Source organism: Hippocampus zosterae, chromosome 16 (genome assembly GCF_025434085.1).
Source record: "Hippocampus zosterae strain Florida chromosome 16, ASM2543408v3, whole genome shotgun sequence".
Taxonomy (NCBI): Eukaryota; Metazoa; Chordata; class Actinopteri; order Syngnathiformes; family Syngnathidae; genus Hippocampus; species Hippocampus zosterae.
The window spans coordinates 13,983,166-14,000,433 of record NC_067466.1 but is presented as its reverse complement, the minus strand read 5'-3'; the positions used below and the strand labels follow the sequence as shown (position 1 = coordinate 14,000,433).

The 17,268-nt window shown below is 44.4% G+C and overlaps 2 protein-coding genes across 2 annotated transcripts; one reads left to right on the top strand and one right to left on the bottom strand.

Annotated features, from left to right (window-relative positions):
* Positions 1-330: 330 nt before the first annotated feature.
* Positions 331-9,234, top strand: LOC127588159 (adhesion G-protein coupled receptor G2; the record flags this gene model as incomplete). The annotated part of the gene is made up of 23 exons (XM_052046757.1): positions 331-376; positions 473-509; positions 1,169-1,227; positions 1,927-1,977; positions 2,532-2,602; positions 2,681-3,099; positions 3,192-3,213; positions 3,290-3,327; positions 3,579-3,709; positions 3,798-3,879; positions 3,998-4,035; positions 4,130-4,421; positions 4,656-4,812; positions 5,433-5,597; positions 5,679-5,801; positions 5,886-5,931; positions 6,015-6,118; positions 6,394-6,518; positions 6,816-7,187; positions 7,274-7,557; positions 8,418-8,519; positions 8,653-8,763; positions 8,849-9,234. Coding segments are annotated over 23 exons (2,997 nt in total), but the record flags the coding sequence as incomplete, so codon positions are not given.
* Positions 9,235-10,784: 1,550 nt separating this feature from the next.
* Positions 10,785-17,082, bottom strand: sms (spermine synthase). Its single transcript, XM_052046777.1, has 11 exons — positions 16,898-17,082; positions 15,018-15,138; positions 14,775-14,862; positions 14,378-14,442; positions 14,118-14,293; positions 13,882-14,036; positions 13,700-13,789; positions 13,469-13,583; positions 13,321-13,400; positions 12,061-12,176; positions 10,785-11,534 (listed from the first exon to the last, which is right to left on the bottom strand). Exons 1-11 carry the CDS (start codon positions 16,941-16,943, stop codon positions 11,504-11,506), a joined length of 1,083 nt encoding a protein of 360 aa, XP_051902737.1. The 5' UTR covers positions 16,944-17,082; the 3' UTR covers positions 10,785-11,503.
* Between the last annotated feature and the right edge of the window lie 186 nt (positions 17,083-17,268).

Genomic DNA, 17,268 nt, shown 5'->3' with positions numbered 1-17,268 from the left:
AGACGATTTACGCTCGACTTCTTCCAACGACTCTGTTTAATCTCTGTTTTGTTGCCCTGGAAATAAGCATGTGTCACGTCTTCCTTCGAAAGTATCCTAGTCGGGCTAGTCCGCAAGGGCACGCCTTCAAACACAACACAAGAGAAACACGTTCCTTTAAACAAACATGTTGAGTGATTTCCCCACCCGTTCTTATCTAAATGGAAAGTTAATTCAGTTTAACATTCCTTGGCTGTGGAATAAGTAAGTTCCCATGTTTTGCGAAGTCAATCTTTTCATGCCGACGACTGAGTGGGCGAGTCGCAGAAGCCGCCGGTGTGACAAACTTGACGTAAACCTGCTAACAAGAATAATCACCATGGACGTCATCAATCAAGTGACTCGGATTTTTCTTTCACAGCTTTGAATATAACCCGACGGGAGCTTTGTATATCTTTGTAAAATGTGCATGGCATCATGACATTTTCCACAGGATCTTCTAGGACAAACGCAGATTTAACCGTCATCAGGTAACACGAGTTTTCTTTCTTGAAGCCGCACGCTTAATTCCCACCATGAGTTTGTTTTTTTATAATCTATGTCGTGCTTTAATTTCGGGTATCCAGATAAACATTTCTTCACCAACTTTAGAAAGTGCAGGTTTTATTTTAGGTATTGGGTCGCCGATTGTCAGAATAAAGCGCAGGCACCGAGTTGATGTTTATTTTCTGAAGTAATTCATTCTGTGCGGATCTTTTATAGTTAGAGTTGGTGTTGATATGAGGTAATATGAAGGAAGCTCCGGTGTTTAAATGATAGGACAATATCGGTGCAAATATGGTGATTTAGTTTAATGAACTAAAACAAGAGAATGATCATGACGAAAAGAAATAACACAGCCAAATGACATATTTCACAAAGGGTTACAACCATTAGAACCACCCCGCAGGTGTGATTAAGTTGTCTTCATTACTCACCCTATTCTCTGTTGTTGTACAGCACATTGTGATTGTCAGGTGGAGACCCATGTCCAAATTTGGTCAATTTCCGTTTTTTCCTTCCCAAACCATTGGTCACGCCCCATATGTGTTCACGAGGATTCCTTTTATACACTGTTGTCAGTTAATGCAAATGAGGATGCATGTCATGGATGTTTTTTTTGTACATTGATCTATTTGTGATGTTCCAGAGTGAAAAAGCCAAGTTCACAGATACCAAAGGTCATCCACCTGCTCCTACTATTCACAGGTAAAGTCACAACACAAAATTATTTTAAAAAAAACAAACTAACAAAAAAAGTCAAATGAGCAGCAAGTTTAGTCAGTCAAAAATAATATAAATGTTTTTTTACAGCCGCATTGATAAATAAATGCTTCTGGTGATTGATGGCAAATGTTGCATTGTGGTCTATTTTTAAGTCCCGGATGGACGCCATAAATCACTTGTCATGTTGTACACGCATTCAAGCATTCCATTCTATTTCTTTAGGAAACCCGTTGTTCCAGTCAGAATACTGTCTGCGTGCATTGTACAATGACAACCCAAAAGTCCACCACGCCGCAGATTCTTTGCAAACACGGAGAGTCTAACGAAGTGAGGGAAGAAATGACCTCACGCATTTGGAGTATTTTTGATCAATCCAAAGTGCTCTTTTGATTTTAGGGATCTAATAAATTCTAAACAATATAAGTCAACCCATGTACAGAGGTGGGGGGGGTCATTTTCTTCTTATACTTTATTGTGAATGTAGATTGAAGATGTGTCTCATCTTGACAGCTGTTTTGATGTTGACGTCAATGTTTTATCCAGCCAAAGTCCATTTGCACCATGACAATTGAAATGCAGACAAGTGGAACATCCGAAAGTGAAGTCTCAATTTCAGTGACATCGTTGAGTCATTCCCAAGTGATCAATGCTAAGTACGGTATCTGTTTCCGCGTCATGCAGGTCTCCCTTCCTGGACTGAACCCTCCACGACGCCGCCTCACGTGACTTCGGGTAAGCTTGCACACTCGCGTTGGGCATCAGTGGTATAACCTGTACTCAGGTGTTGATAGATGACGCCGGCAGGTGCCGGGTAATAATGTTGTGCGTGTGGCATCTGATAGTTCCAAATAACGCCTTACAAAATGCTACTACGACCTCATGAGAAATGAGAGGTTTTACTTTAACCAGCTGCCTAAGATGAAAGAAGCTGGCACCAATTTTTGCCAATTTAAAATCGCTGTCCTGTTTAAAACTCAATAGAATAGACACAAATTGTACTCAAGTAAGTTAGTGTGACTGAGGTAAAAGTACGTCGTCCTCGAAATGAGAGTCGTTATTTCGGGGAGTATTCAGGAGGAGAAAAAAAAAACCCTACTCGCACTGAGTAATTGATAAGCAATGTCTGATTAATTAATTTTAGTAAATACCACATGAATCAGCAGCAGACAAAAACACGAAATAAGATAATGCAAATTGTAGTCGATTGAAAGGCTAGAAGCAAAAAACCTTTGATACAGTTATAAATTGCTGCTCCGTTTTCATTTCATTGCCTTCTCTCACTGCAGAACACTACTTAGTAGAAATCGCTATCAAAGTGACGGGCCCTGCGAAGAATGAATCGGAAATTGCATCCTGGGTATGTTTAAAATGATGTATTGTGACAAAAACAACAAAGCCCCCCCTCCCAAAAAAACTGTTCTGTTCCACTTCTCAGCTCCAGGATGTGTTGCAAAACAATCTGGGAAGCTGTGTTTTGTCCCACACGGAAACCACAGCTTTACCACCGCCGTTTCAAACTACATCTGCAAACTCTTCAGCGGGGACGCCGTCAACGACGACAAACGAGACTCATGGCACCATCACAACCGCAGCCACTTTTAGTAACACGTTACAAAGCAACACCACCAGCGCAGCCACAAGCATTTTGGAAAAGGATACAACAGTAGCCACAACTACGCTACAAAACAATCCGACTGCAGAGACAACCCCGGCTGCAGCTACAACACCGTCTGACACAACTGGAGCAACTACCAGTGATGCTGGTAGCAACACAACAAGGACTATCAGAACCAAGAGGGCAGAAAAACCCCCCAACTCAAACAATACACATTTCATTCAAAAAAACCTGCTGAGGTACGTCATAATTTTTTTCTTACTTTTTTTTTTTTAGTTCACTGGCATTTGTCTTTCACGGTTTTGGTGATCATATTTTTATTCTTTTCCAGGAACTCGGGTGGCTTATTTCAGGTTTGTAGTCTCGCTCTCACAAGTACTGTCGTTATTTGGCCCGATCGTGTTAATTTGCATTCATGTCTTATCACAGGGAGTTGAAGTTTCCTGTGCAAAGAAGACGGAAATAAGGTATCGGTTTGATTCAACTGCGTGTAACATTCATCATTTTTTTGAAAACTTTGAAAAAAAAATGTTCTGTGTAACCCCCCCCCCCCCCCCCAACCCCCTCCAAAAAATATACACCAGAGTGAAAGTCTAGTTTCAGTGCAAAACAAGAGCGGTATTTCAAATCCTTGCCCTTCTACTGATAAAAGTCGTGCCGTTTCTAATGAAGTGTCCACAGTGAGTATAAAAGTACAGAAACTCTTCTTCTTGATCAGAAAGACCAACTGCTCGGCGGTTCTGACGCTGAGGCAGAAGGTGTCGCCGTGTTGCATCCTCCAAACAATCTGCACAGCCAATCCAACTTCCTCTGACATCCGCGCAGTGCCCAAAAGAACCAATCTCTTGAGTGCGTGCTCCAAAATATATATTTTTTGTTGTTGTTGTGCTTTTTTTTTTTTTTTTTAAACGTAACTTTTCTATGTTCCTATTAACAGGTCCTCTAAACGATACCTGCAGCAGTGATCACCTGGATGAAAAAAGCTGCGTTTATACACCAAATGCAAGCAATTCAAAATGGTAAAGCAGTTCATTTCAATTCACTGTGGATTTTCCCTTTTCACTCTCCTCGTCATTTATAAGAACACTTTTGCGTCGGAGACGTGAATCATCAATGAATGGCAATTTCATTTGACAGTGAAGACTCTGCGTTTGCCGCACCTCCGTGCGCTACAGGTGAGCGCCGACATATTCCTGATTATAAGTTCAAGGTAAAAATGTGGCGGTGCAGCTAAAAGGAGCAGGTGTCATCCAACTGCGTCTTCCACAGTGACCCCAAATGTGACGACCGCACAACCAAACACGGCCTCCGGTAATACGACATCATCCCCTCACGTCTCCACCGTCTCACCTAATGACACGGAGAGCCAAGCCAACGCTCTCCTCGAGCTGTCCGCCAATGTGTCCAGACTTAACTCCAGCCAGGTGGATCAGCTGGTGTCTCAGTTGGAGGACCTGTTGGCGGGCCCCGAGATCAGCCTGGCACTGGCGAACACCACCGTCCACATCGTCAGCAATCTGTTGGACGCCTCCGAAGAGACACTGGCGAGCTCCTACAGCAGGTCTCGTTCGTGTTTTATGCCATGATTTATTTTTTTGTGTCATTGTTTGATGTCAGTTATCTCATTTTTGTACAGAAGCTTGTTTGGGTAGTTGCGTATCGTGTCCAGCAGGGGGCATTTCATCATGGGTACCGCTTAGGGGCGGAAAAAAAGTAGTCTGTCGTGTCGTCATGTTGTGCCAATATTTTGCTTCCCCAAATAATGAATGAAACATTCTCCTTGTTTCTTCATCAGAATTATAAGCATGGTTGATACGGTGGGCCTCAAATTGGTCCTTGAAGCTGAAACGGAAACTCTCTCGTCGCCATCTTTGGCTCTGTCCGTCAAAGCGGTGGATGCGAGTCATTTCCAACAAGTGATTTTCTCCATCTCCGACCCCAGCAACGCAGAGGTATGGCACTGCAGCTTTAGGAAGAGCTAAGGGACATGTGATTAGACCGCCAAAGTTCCAATACGTGACGGTAAAAGAACGACTTGCAATAAATGTTGAGCCAATGAAATACTGTTGGCGCAAAAAAAAAAAAAAAGCTCTCCGTAAAAACGTCAGAGCAACTAAAACGACAGACTCGGTATTTGATTTTTTTTCACTGAATACATTCTTAGTCTTTTTCAAGTAAATATTTAGAGGGCTAGATTTTATTTTAGTCATATTAGTTCAAATGCTAATCAACAGTGATTGTAGCACGATTTGCAGTCACGGGACTTGAATAATCCCGACACCTCTGACTTGACGTTTTATACCAGAAAACAAATGCTGTGCAGATCAATCCTATTTTACAAAATGGAAAATTTCAATGTTAAGTCCTCGTATGCGTTTATTTAGGAAACTGGTTCAGATTGCACGATTGTCTGTGTTTTATGTGTTGTGTTATTTTGACTTCAAGATGGCGCCGCGAGAGTGGCCGCCTTTACAGCAGCTCCTATATTTTGTTCTTCTACTTCTTCCTTTCCTGACTTTGCTGCTGTGAATTGGCAATTTCTCCATCGTGAGACTAATTTCTTATCATTAAGGTCCGAGCCGATCCCAGGTTTCCAAGGAACGTGAGGAACAACTCCTCCATCCCTCAGGGCTCCATCACGCTGCCCGCCTCCCTCACACAAAACCTCACCTCGGAGGAGCAGCAGATGGCCTCCAGAGTCCACTTCAACTTTTACCAGAAAAGCTCAGCATTTCAGGTCTCACTCACTCAACAAGTACCATACATCGCAATGCACTGGAATTTTCCGGAAAGTGCTGTGTGTCCTCTGTCCACGTAGGACGCATCTTTAGGAAAACGTCGACTCAACAGCGGGATTCTGGGAGCGAGTTTGGCCAACTTGACAGTCACGGGACTTCGGGAGCCAGTTGTGATTACCCTCAAGAATGTGGAGCCCATTCCCGTCAGTGTTTATCTTTTAAAGACATTTTTTTTGGTTGCAAATCTGTGATGAACAACTTCTGTTTTTGCCTTCGCTAAACTCCAGGCTAATTACGTGGCGACATGCGTCTTCTGGGACTTTGCGTTAAATGGTGAGAGTTTTCCTTCAAAACATCCATTCGGACGAATGCGACTATAACCAATGAATGCGCGGTCGCTTTTTTCCCGCTGGCAGAGCGATCCGGCGGCTGGAACACAAACGGCTGTTATGTCCACAACAGCACAGACGAGGTGACAGTTTGTGGCTGCGACCATCTCACGAGTTTCTCCATCCTGCTGGTAAGCTTGCGTTTTGACTTTGACCCATGATTGAGTCTATCATAAAGTTATTAAGTTCGCAGTATCTTTGTCGTTTTCTGAGCTGCCTCATATTGATATCTGGTACCGGTGTTCATTAAACGTGTGATGGCAATGAACATATTTGGAATAAGTCACCAAAGTTGGTTTTAAACCAGGAATGAACTCATTTTTTTTTCTCTTTTTAATTATCGTGGTCCAAATAATTTTCGTTGCACTTTTTCCAACTACACGTATAACGTTGCCTCCTCATCCAGGACCTCGCCAGGGAGCCTCTAACCAGTCGAGTGAACGCCACCATTTTGACCTTCATCACATATATCGGCTGCGGGATCTCTGCCGTTTTCCTGGCATTGACGCTCCTCACATACTTGGCGTTTGGGTGAGTAGTGAGTGCCGCAACGTACCGGCGGTGGGCAAAGTCAGGTGACCTGCCGTTAAAACCTCAACCCTGATATTTGAACCTGATATTCTCAACAGTACAGCTTTCAGAAGTGTTTGTGGTGGTCAGATTTTCTTTTTTTGGGAGCGTTTCTCAGACTGGCCGGATGACTGATTTGCCTCAGCGGGCCGCGAGCCATCCCAAAATAGCATTAGAATTTTTCCATCCTCCGATTCGTCGGTCGCGCTCAAGTCGAACAGCTGACGAATGGACCGCTTTTGTGTGAAACCGTTGCAGCAAACTGCGCAAGGACATTCCTTCCAAAATCCTGATCCAGCTGTGCGTGGCTCTGCTGCTCCTCAACTTGGTCTTCCTGGTGGACGCTTGGCTGGCTTTGTACCCGGACGCCGTGGGCCTCTGCATCTCCACCGCTTGGTTCCTGCACTACTTCCTGCTGGCCGCCTTCACCTGGATGGGCCTGGAGGGCGTGCACATGTACCTGGCCCTCGTCAAGGTGTTCAACATGCACGTCCCGCGCTACATCGTCTGGTTCTCGCTGGCAGGCTGGGGGGCGCCCGTCATCGTGGTCATCATCGTCATCGCCGTCGACAAGGACAACTACGGACTGGTGTCATACGGGAGGTTTTCCGACGGCACAAGTGATGACTTGTGAGTCCTTTACCCGCCGTCTCAAATATCCCCTCATACAATCGACATCGCATTTCGTCCAAGAAATCCGTTCCCGTCTCCGACAGCTGCTGGCTAAAAAACGACATTGCCTTCTACGTGGCGGTGGTGGCCTACTTCTGCGTCGTCTTCCTGTTCAACTTGATCGTGTTGGTAGTGGTGCTGGTCCAGCTGCAGAAGATCAAGCGGCAGAACCCGCACAACTCGAAGCACCGCTCCGCCGGCCAGGACGTGCGTAGCGTGGTGGGCGTGACCATCCTGCTGGGCCTCACCTGGGGCTGCGCTTTTTTCGCTTGGGGGCCCGTCAACCTGCCCTTCATGTACCTCTTCGCCATCTGTAACTCCTTGCAAGGTGAGATGCGGGAGCTTCACTCGCAAAACAAAGACTGTGCACATTTGGAAAATGTGTTGACCGGTGTCATTTAACGCTTGAAACCCACAATTCAAATCACTCATCACCTTTCCCGGTACAGTGAAACTCCTCTACAACAAAACCTACATGGTCGAAAATACCCCCTAGTGTGAAAAAATCTTCATGCATTAACACCATTCCTACTCTCCTGCCCCCCATACATTGAAAAAAAAAACCCTGTTGCGTTATACGAAATCTTTTTCTCTGCTCTTGCCTCACTGAGAGAATCACTACAACCAAGTCTAACAGCAAAAGTAACCATCACACTGGTTTACACATGCGCAGTCGTCCAGGAAGTATTTGTTATTGTTGGTTTCAGACACGGCAAGAAAGTTGCATTGCTAAATTGGCTACAAAACGGACCTTTGGATGTCAAGTAGCCAAGACAAGAAGAGCTCTGATGCTGGATGCTTTTTTTATCCTGGACTTAAATTATACTCAGAAGAGGATAGTTCAAGCGTGGTTTTTTTTTCCCTCTCCCTACCCAGTGTTTTCCTTTCTAAACTCTGACTGTAAATTTCCCCATTGCGGGACAGATAAAGGATATCTTAAATACGTTTACGTGTGCGTGTACACATACGTTTGTGTGTGTGTGTTTACATCTGAGATCAAATTTGTCACAGTGAAAAAAACCCTGTTGTGAAAGATTTGCTGCAAACATGATTTCATTGTAGAGGAGTTTCTCTGTAGATGTTGGCTCACTCGTAGCTCAAGGCCACCACTGTTTTGTCGTAACAGCTTAGCGGGGAAAACTCGTGCCGCTCGCGTGCGTCCACACTCAGATGCATCCTCGTTTGCAGGTTTCTTCATATTTGTGTTCCATTGTGCGGTGAAGGACGTGGTGAGGAGGCACTGGCGGGCATACCTCTGTTTTGGAAAAATGAGGCCAGCTGAGAACTTGGGTAACATTTTGAGTTTTCCCAAAAGTTGTTCACTTCATACCTGCTTGCTGTAAAGTCAAAGAATTTAAAGTTGGCTATGAGATGAGACACGTATAATAGCTAAGCTCACCGGAATTTGTCCCGCTTTCTACAGAATGGAGTCGCACGGCAACGCAGATGGTGAAGAGAGCCTCAGTGAGCGGACCGCCATCCAACAACTCATCGGCTTTCCTCCGTCACAACTTGGAGCAGACTCACGGCATAGGTCAGCTAGAAATAGAAGTTCATCTTCTCTTCTGTGGCTTTCCTGTTATTTTTGTTTTTTTAATGACAGGGATGTTTTGCTTCAGGAAACCCATTGGAAGACAGAATCATCACCGCTGACGAAGAACCCAGCGCGGAGGTCGTTCTCGACGACAGGGAGCAGAGAAGCCATCAAATGCCCCCACGCACATATTCGTATAATACTTAAAAAGCAATATTGGCAGTTTTTTAAAAGACCGTTTTTTAAATATTTGCACTTGTCAGGATCCTTAAAAGCTGAAATGCTCACTTTGTTCTTTCAGTGTTTGTGACACAAACGCATGCATTCATCCGTGAAGATTCGTTCCCCAAAAGTATTCACCGCCAAAGCACTTTAGGCATCAAGATTTGGAGCGAGCACTTTAACCTTCTCACACATTCTATTTTGTTCATTCCTGAATAAATGATATTTGTTGAAGAGGATTTTTAAAAATGTCTCAAGCTGACTAATTCATGACATTTCCCATTGTTCTTTTCTTTGCATTAGCTTTATAAAGGCCCTTTTTGGATTCTGTGTATTATTGCCATTTTTCCCCTCCACTTAAGACAGTTTTAACCAAGCGAATCCAGTAATGACTATTTTATCATTCAGCTTTGGTAATTAGTGTTTCAGTAAGGTGTTTTAAGCCCCCAAAAAATGACCATGGACAGTAAGGCGTTTTTGGCTTAAAAAACCGACCATGTATAGTAAGGCGTTTTTGGCAGAAAAAAACGACCATGTATAGTAAGGCGTTTTTGGCCGAAAAAAACGACCATGTATAGTAAGGCGTTTTTGGCCGAAAAAACGACCATGTATAGTAAGGCGTTTTTGGCCGAAAAAAACGACCATGTATAGTAAGGCGTTTTTGGCCTAAAAAAACCGACCATGTATAGTAAGGCGTTTTTGGCCGAAAAAAAACGACCATGTATAGTAAGGCGTATTTGGCCGAAAAAAACGACCATGTATAGTAAGGCGTTTTTGGCCTAAAAAAACCGACCATGTATAGTAAGGCGTTTTTGGCCGAAAAAAAACGACCATGTATAGTAAGGCGTTTTTGGCCGAAAAAAACGACCATGTATAGTAAGGCGTTTTTGGCCGAAAAAAACGACCATGTATAGTAAGGCGTTTTTGGCCGAAAAAACCGACCATGTATAATAAGGCGTTTTTGGCTGAAAAAAACGACCATGTATAGTAAGGCGTTTTTGGCCGAAAAAAAAACGACCATGTATAGTAAGGCGTTTTTGGCCGAAAAAAACGACCATGTATAGTAAGGCGTTTTTTTGCCGAAAAAAACGACCATGTATAGTAAGGCGTTTTTGGCCGAAAAAAACGACCATGTATAGTAAGGCGTTTTTTTGCCGAAAAAAACGACCATGTATAGTAAGGCGTTTTTGGCTGAAAAAAACGACCATGTATAGTAAGGCGTTTTTGGCCGAAAAAAAACGACCATGTATAGTAAGGCGTTTTTGGCCGAAAAAAACGACCATGTATAGTAAGGCGTTTTTTGCCGAAAAAAACGACCATGTATAGTAAGGCGTTTTTGGCTGAAAAAACGACCATGTATAGCAAGGCGTTTTTGGCCGCAAAAACCGATCATGTATAGTAAGCCGTTTTTGGCCGAAAAAAAACGACCATGTATAGTAAGGCGTTTTTGGATGAAAAAACGACCATGTATGTAAAAACGCCTTACTATACATAGTCGGTTTTTATTAGGAAGAAACGCCTTACTCTTTACATGGTCGGGTTTTTTTTCGGCCAAAAGCGCCTAACAATACCTGGTCTTTTTTTTCGGCTAAAAACCTCTAACAAGGTGAAGAACCACTGATCTTATCAGATCCAATACAGTTTTTTTTATTATAGGGCGTGCAGCATAATCCTGATGCCTCATTTTCTGCTTTCGTCTTTGAGCACCTACCTTCATGTCACAAATTAATTACTCAGATTTTTTTCCCCCCCGAAGAAGTCTTGCACTGGATCCCAATATACAGTGAGTAGTCATAATGTTGTGGCTGCTTGATGTCAGTGTTACACGCTTTATTATATCTGAAGGAACCAAAAGAACAAACACTCAGTATGGCATAAAATAGCACAAAGATGGAATTAAGGTGGTGGAATCTTTCTTTCCCCCTCTGGACATTGGAATCATCATTTGGCATCATGCCAAGAAATCAACCTGAATTAAAAAAAAAATCTAAATGACAGCCAATGTAACCAAAAAAAAAAAAAGCTTAAAAGCAATTTTGTTGCTGATATCTTCACCCTATAAGGGGGCAAAACAACAAACGAGCAACTATCAGCAACATTATTAGCATATCAGCTCATACTGTCGTTCAAACCTCGAAAGAGCATTCAGAAGAGTAAATGCTGATTCATGGGCCTCCCAAGGGAGGTTTAAAAAAATGCACACACATACATTCAAAACTGGACTTGTTGGCTTGCAGCGAACAATACTTAAAAACAATTAAAAAAGGTAAAAAAAGACGTGTGGAGAGAGAGAAAGGTAAGCGGGGGAAAAATGCCCCGACAGATGTGTGAAGAGTGAGCAGACCAGTGGAGTGTTTGGGTACTCTGATACAATGACATGCCTTCATCACGGGTGTTGCGAAATAGTATCTCTTTTACGGTAAGCGTTTTCGAGCTCCCTCTGACTACACCCAGCGAGTGATACAGCAGAGAAGAAAGTCTGTTCACGTTCCACTAGCTAGAGAGAGAGAGAAAAAAGTCACTTCTTCCACACGGTGTAGAAAACCCAGCTGACGTGCACACTTAAGGAAGATGAACTTTTCGGATTTGTCACACATTTACATTCAAGTTACCCAATCGCTAACTGTTACCTTAACGGTAAAGTATTATAAGAATATATAAGATATCCTTTATTTGTCCCGCAATGGGGGAATTACAATCAGAATTCAGAAAGGAAAAACGCTGGGTAGGGAGAGGGGAAAAAAAAAAACACGCTCGAACTGTCCTCTTCCGAGGATAATTTAAGTCCGGGATAAAAAAAGACCCCAGCACATGAATAAGCATATGACAGTTACAAGTCACAAGACATAACATGTATAAGGGGGAGGATGAATTGGAAGGGGGGGGGAGGGGGGTGACCGCGACGCGGCCGCCTGACCAGCTGCACGGATTCTATTATTATTTAAACATTTTCGGGCGGTGTCAATGACTGGCAGATTTTCTGTCTTCCCGTTGCGCTTTGATTCACAGGATAACGACCCAAAGATGCTTGTGTTGTCTCATCACCACTTTTTGCGTCTCGTTGCGGAAGGATACAGTTCCATGTAGGAGGGCACGCAAACCACTTTTTTGGAGAAGTCCACAGGACAGGAGAGTCTTCCCAGCTGCTCCTCATACTGACTCAAAGCCTCCGTCAGATTTGCACTGTTGCCCTGGTCGCACGCACAGAGACAGAGGATGAGCAATTACCGCACTCTCATTTATTACATGTGAGAATTTTAAATTCATTCATTCATTCATCTTCCAAGTCAGTTGATCCTCACTAGGGTCGCGGGGGGTGCTGGAGCCTATCCCAGCCGTCTTCGGGCAGTAGGCGGAGGACACCCTGAATCGGTTGCCAGCCAATCACAGGGCACACAGAAACGAACAACCATTCGCGCTCACACTCACACCTAGGGACAATTTAGAGCGTTCAATCAGCCTGCCACGCATGTTTTTGGAATGTGGGAGGAAACCGGAGCACCCGGAGAAAACCCACACAGGCCCGGGGAGAACATGCAAACTCCACACAGGGAGGCCAGTGCTGGAATCGAACCCGGAACCTCTGCACTGTGAAGCTGACGTGCTAACCACTGGGCTACCGGTGCTAGCATAGCAATAGCAAGGTGGCGGAACTCAACTATGTATTTATTCTGAATGGTATTTGTACATACATAGGCTATTAATAGTCGCTAGGAGCTTCTATCCACTTGAAGAACTCTTATTGGCAAAAGGACAACATTTTGAAAATGGAGTGCCCCCCGAGCACAGCAAACTGACCTCGGTTTACGCTTTTTTTCCCCTATCTCGGCTGCGCCAAGATGGAAAGCACTAATTACAGAGACAAGCTTTCTTTTGAACAGCGGATTTGGCCGTCGTTTTACGAATCATTAAAGATGCCGAATGGATGAAGCAGAAAATCCAAATCTAACACTTTATCGCTCTTATTTATCGAAGCAAAACGTCATCGGAAAAAGGATTCAAGCGGCATCACCTTTTTTCATGGCCAGATCTCCAATTTTACCTGATTGGTGCACAATAATTCTTGACTACAAATAATGGATCTTTGTGTGTTGACTTGTGGCAGGATTTTTCTAATTTAATATACGTGACCCTGGAATTCACCTAAAAATGAAAAGTCTGCTCTGCTGTGCTTGCGTTTACAAAAATTGGTACCTTTTGGGGCATGTTTAGCCCCCCAAAAAGATCAAATATGTTGCCATAATAATGATGAAAAGTAATTCCAAGCGGACCTTGCAAAATGAAAACCAACACGAACCAAAAAAGAAATAAAAATACGAACAAAGCGATGCTCACCTGGGTGAAGTATTTCCCCTTGGGATGGAGGATTTTTATCGATAGATCCAAAATGAGACGGAGGAACTCCCATGTCGAGTCTGCAACAATAAATTTTCATGTCGGGAACAAACGGGCATTTTTCAGGCCGGATTTAAAAGTGGCAAACCTTCTTCTGGTTCTGTGGAGATCGGCACTGCGGTGAGATCGTTAATAATGTAGTCAAACGTTCGCCCCTCCTGCACGTACTTCTTAAGCACGGGCACGCAATCCTCCACTAGAACCTGCCATCACAAAGCAAAAGGGCGGCGGCGGCGTCCTCGGTCACCATTTGGAACAAAGCGACATGTTGAAAGAGTTTTCCGATACAAAATGTTTTTTGCGGCGGGGGAGTACTCACTTGGTAACAGTCCCCCTTCAGGTTGTCCAGCACATTGCCGCACGTCTTCCGCATGTACTTTTTGCACCCGTCGATCACCTTTTGATCAATGTATTCGAGGTGGTCAAGGAACAAGGCTACGGACGATACAACCGAGTGGTTTTCCTCAGAAGGAGCTCAATGAGCAGAGCAGTTCAGGATATCTCCACCATGGTGATCATCTTTGGCTTTTGTTTGACGGCCTGAGCCAGGATGCCTCCGTCGCCCCCTCCCAAAATCAGCACTTCCTTGCCGGCGTAGTCCTCCTTCCCGCCGCCCATGATGGCTTCCGTGTAGGGCAAGTCGCTGTCCGCCAGGTCTGCACGGATTCCGTCGTGATCAAAACGCGGCATGGACGCGGCATTCCGTCGTCTCGGCGGACTTGACGAGACACACTTACTGACATCTCCATTGAGGATCAGCATGTTGCCAAACTGCTGCGAGTGCAATATTTTGATGTTTTGGTATGCCGAGTCTTCGTCGTACAAGACGCGATCTATGTCGTACTCGGTCAGCCTTCCGTCGGTGGTGGGCCAGTACCGGTCCACTTTGGCTCCTCGGATGAGAGGCGGCAACCTGTTCGTGGAGACCAGGAATGAGTCTGCAACTCTCGGGGCGGGGCCTCGAGATGATGCAGCAAATCGGAGTCGAGAGGCTTACCTTTTGACGCGCGTTATCTTGCCCTCGAGGAGAACCTTTAGTTTCTTTTCCAATGTATTTAAAAGCTGAAGAAATATAAATAGGATAGAGCTTTTTAAGAGTTCCTCTGAGGTTTTCAACAGTTTTTAAAAGTTCATGGACAGTCTCATCAGCGCAGCAAAACTTCATGAGGCCTGATCAGGCTTTCTTGCAAAACCTCTCCAAATGTTGGGGGGTTGCTCTTCATTTTAATTTGTTCTCCCTCACGGTTATTTTCTTTCTCAACTAAACTGCAGCATTATTGTACATTCTTGATTGCATTTGAACAAATACGCGTTGACTTTCTAGCGTGTTATGCTAGCATACAGAATTGGAGCCAATCATATTTTCGTATGTGTATGCTGTTCGAGGCACCTACATTGTCGAGTTGAGCAATGTTATCGCCTTCATAACACTGCAGGTCAATCGTGAGCAACCCGTGGGCGTGCAGCCGCAAAATAACCAGCCTGGGGAGTAAAGAGGTGAAAAAAAAAAAAACGAATGGACATCAATCAATAAAATGACATTTGCTGTGCTAAATGGATGCTGCGCACCCACAAAGGTCAACACGGTGATTCAACTTGGAGAAAACGTTAAGAAAAAAAAAACCCTAAGTATTGACCTGCCGTTCTTTCCAACAAAGGTGGCGAGGTATCCGCGCCCGTCCGTGTCATGCACGGTCTCTGTCATTTCCTGTTCGTGGAATATGGACAGGAGGACCGGGACTGTTGATGCAGAGTCAACTGGGAACGAGAAACAAGAGTGCAGAGTTGAAAAAATATGAACTTTGTCTCTCTCCTATGCATCATTTGGCAATTGTAGAATCGTCAGGCACAGTCAAGAATAAAAAGTCACAATTATAATTGATGTCAGAAAAGAAAGAGGCTGCAGCCACTCTCTAACATATGCTCCCCTCTCAGCTTTTACGATTATGTTCACTTCATCGGACGTCTTCTAATTTCCAAATTCGTTGCAGGCATTTTAGTATTGCGTTTCCACTACCACCACACATTGTTAGTCTGGCTTCATACTTGTGGTTTTATGTTCTTCAAGATAGTTTCTGGGTGTTGTCGCGACATTGGGGGATGGGGGGGAAACTTCAAGGATGTGTTTTTGCCACGTGTTTAGTTGCTTGTCGTCTCTTACTGCCCCTTAGCAGAAAAAAACAAGCCGGGGCTTTTCATTGAAAGGGAAAAATCCATGTGACCTCGTTGAAGCCTATTTTACGTTCAAACAAGGGGGGCAAAGGCACCGGTCTGTCCTGTTTAGTTGCATAGCAAGCAGAGGCAAATATTGCACACCGGAGCTGTGTGGCTGTCATGTCCCTACGCCCTAGCCCGCGGTGAATGCTGCACACAAGTGCCACGACTGTTAGAACTCTCAGAATAATTCGGTGTAGTTTTACACAGTGTGAAAGTCTCCCCAACACCATAAAAAGTATTAATTGGCTCTCAAAGGAGTGTGTTGTTATTTTTTATTTGTTTGTCTCTTGTTTTTTTAAACGTGTGAATCACTTTGTCAGTAATTCTCACTGTGATGATCTGTTGACACTTGGATAAATGCAGACGCCACGTGTTTGCTTTGATCAGGTCTGTTGCCTCGAGTCAACAGATAGAATCCACCAAGATCCAGACACTCTTCCCCTCAGTCACTGCGCTAACCGCCCAACCAACAGAGCCACAGCCACCAAGCAAGTCCAACAAGCTGTTGGTGTGCTGCTGGGAAGCTGGTGACACCAGAAAGAGTCGAGCAGCTCACCAGCTATTACTGTACCAGATCCTGGCAAAATTCCGATTCTGCTGTGGCTCAGTTGGTAGAGCCAGTAGCTGAAGGTTCGGGAGTTCGAAGCTTGGCTATTTTGGCTTGCTTTTTCTGCTGATCAGCATGAGAACACGACAAATCAATCCTGGTCTCTGATTTTTCCTATTTATTTATTTTAGCAATGAAGAAGGACATAGGCTATTTATCATGCTGGGGTTACTCCAAACGAATAAAGGTCATATATTAAGATAACCGTGATATGGTGAAAATAGTTTTATTATAAATGAAACTACCATTTACGTCAAATCTAAAAAAAAACACATCGTTGTTCCCCCCATATTTTAGATGAACGCACGTCTCTGAGATTTCACTCACTTCCGGTGCCACTGCGCTATGTTTCACGTGACCGCAAGACGGCGCTGCCGTCACCACCAATGACAGAATGACAAACTACTCCATGGATACCGTTTACAAAAAACTGACCCCCCAAAAATTACGTATCCATTGAAAATGTGACTTTTTAAGTCATCTGCCGCGTATTCCCATCCAATGCTGAGAATTTGCAACCTAAACATCAGTTCCACGTGCATTCTATCGACGGCGTTTGAATTCAAACATAGCTATAACATTTTGAAGGGCAGTGACATCGATCGTAGCAGGTTAACGTGCGCTGTAAGCTAGCCGGCTAGCTTAGCGTGCAGCCCACCGCCACCAGAGTACGGTGGCCGGGGACACCCTTACCTGCAGTCGAGAGGCTGAAGTCGAGAGTATAGTGTCGCAGAGCCATGTTTGGAAGCAGCCGTTATCCATTCCTGGCGCAGTCAGGCGCGGTGGGTGTGCGTTTAAATTCAGAGCCCGAGTGGAGAAGAGGGAAGGGGCGGGCCCTACTCGGCAACATCGGCCGGACGAACGAGTGCTTTGCTCACGGCGCATTGGCGCCGCGAGCAAAGAGTGGTGACATAAGCATGATAGTTACCCTCCTCCCCGAGGCTCTTCGTTTGTTGACAGAGCATTGGAGCCGAATATTTGTAATAATCAAGCAGATTACCATATAAAGTGGCTCCGATACAACGCCTTGTCACCCCAGGGAAGTCTGACATTTGCCACATATT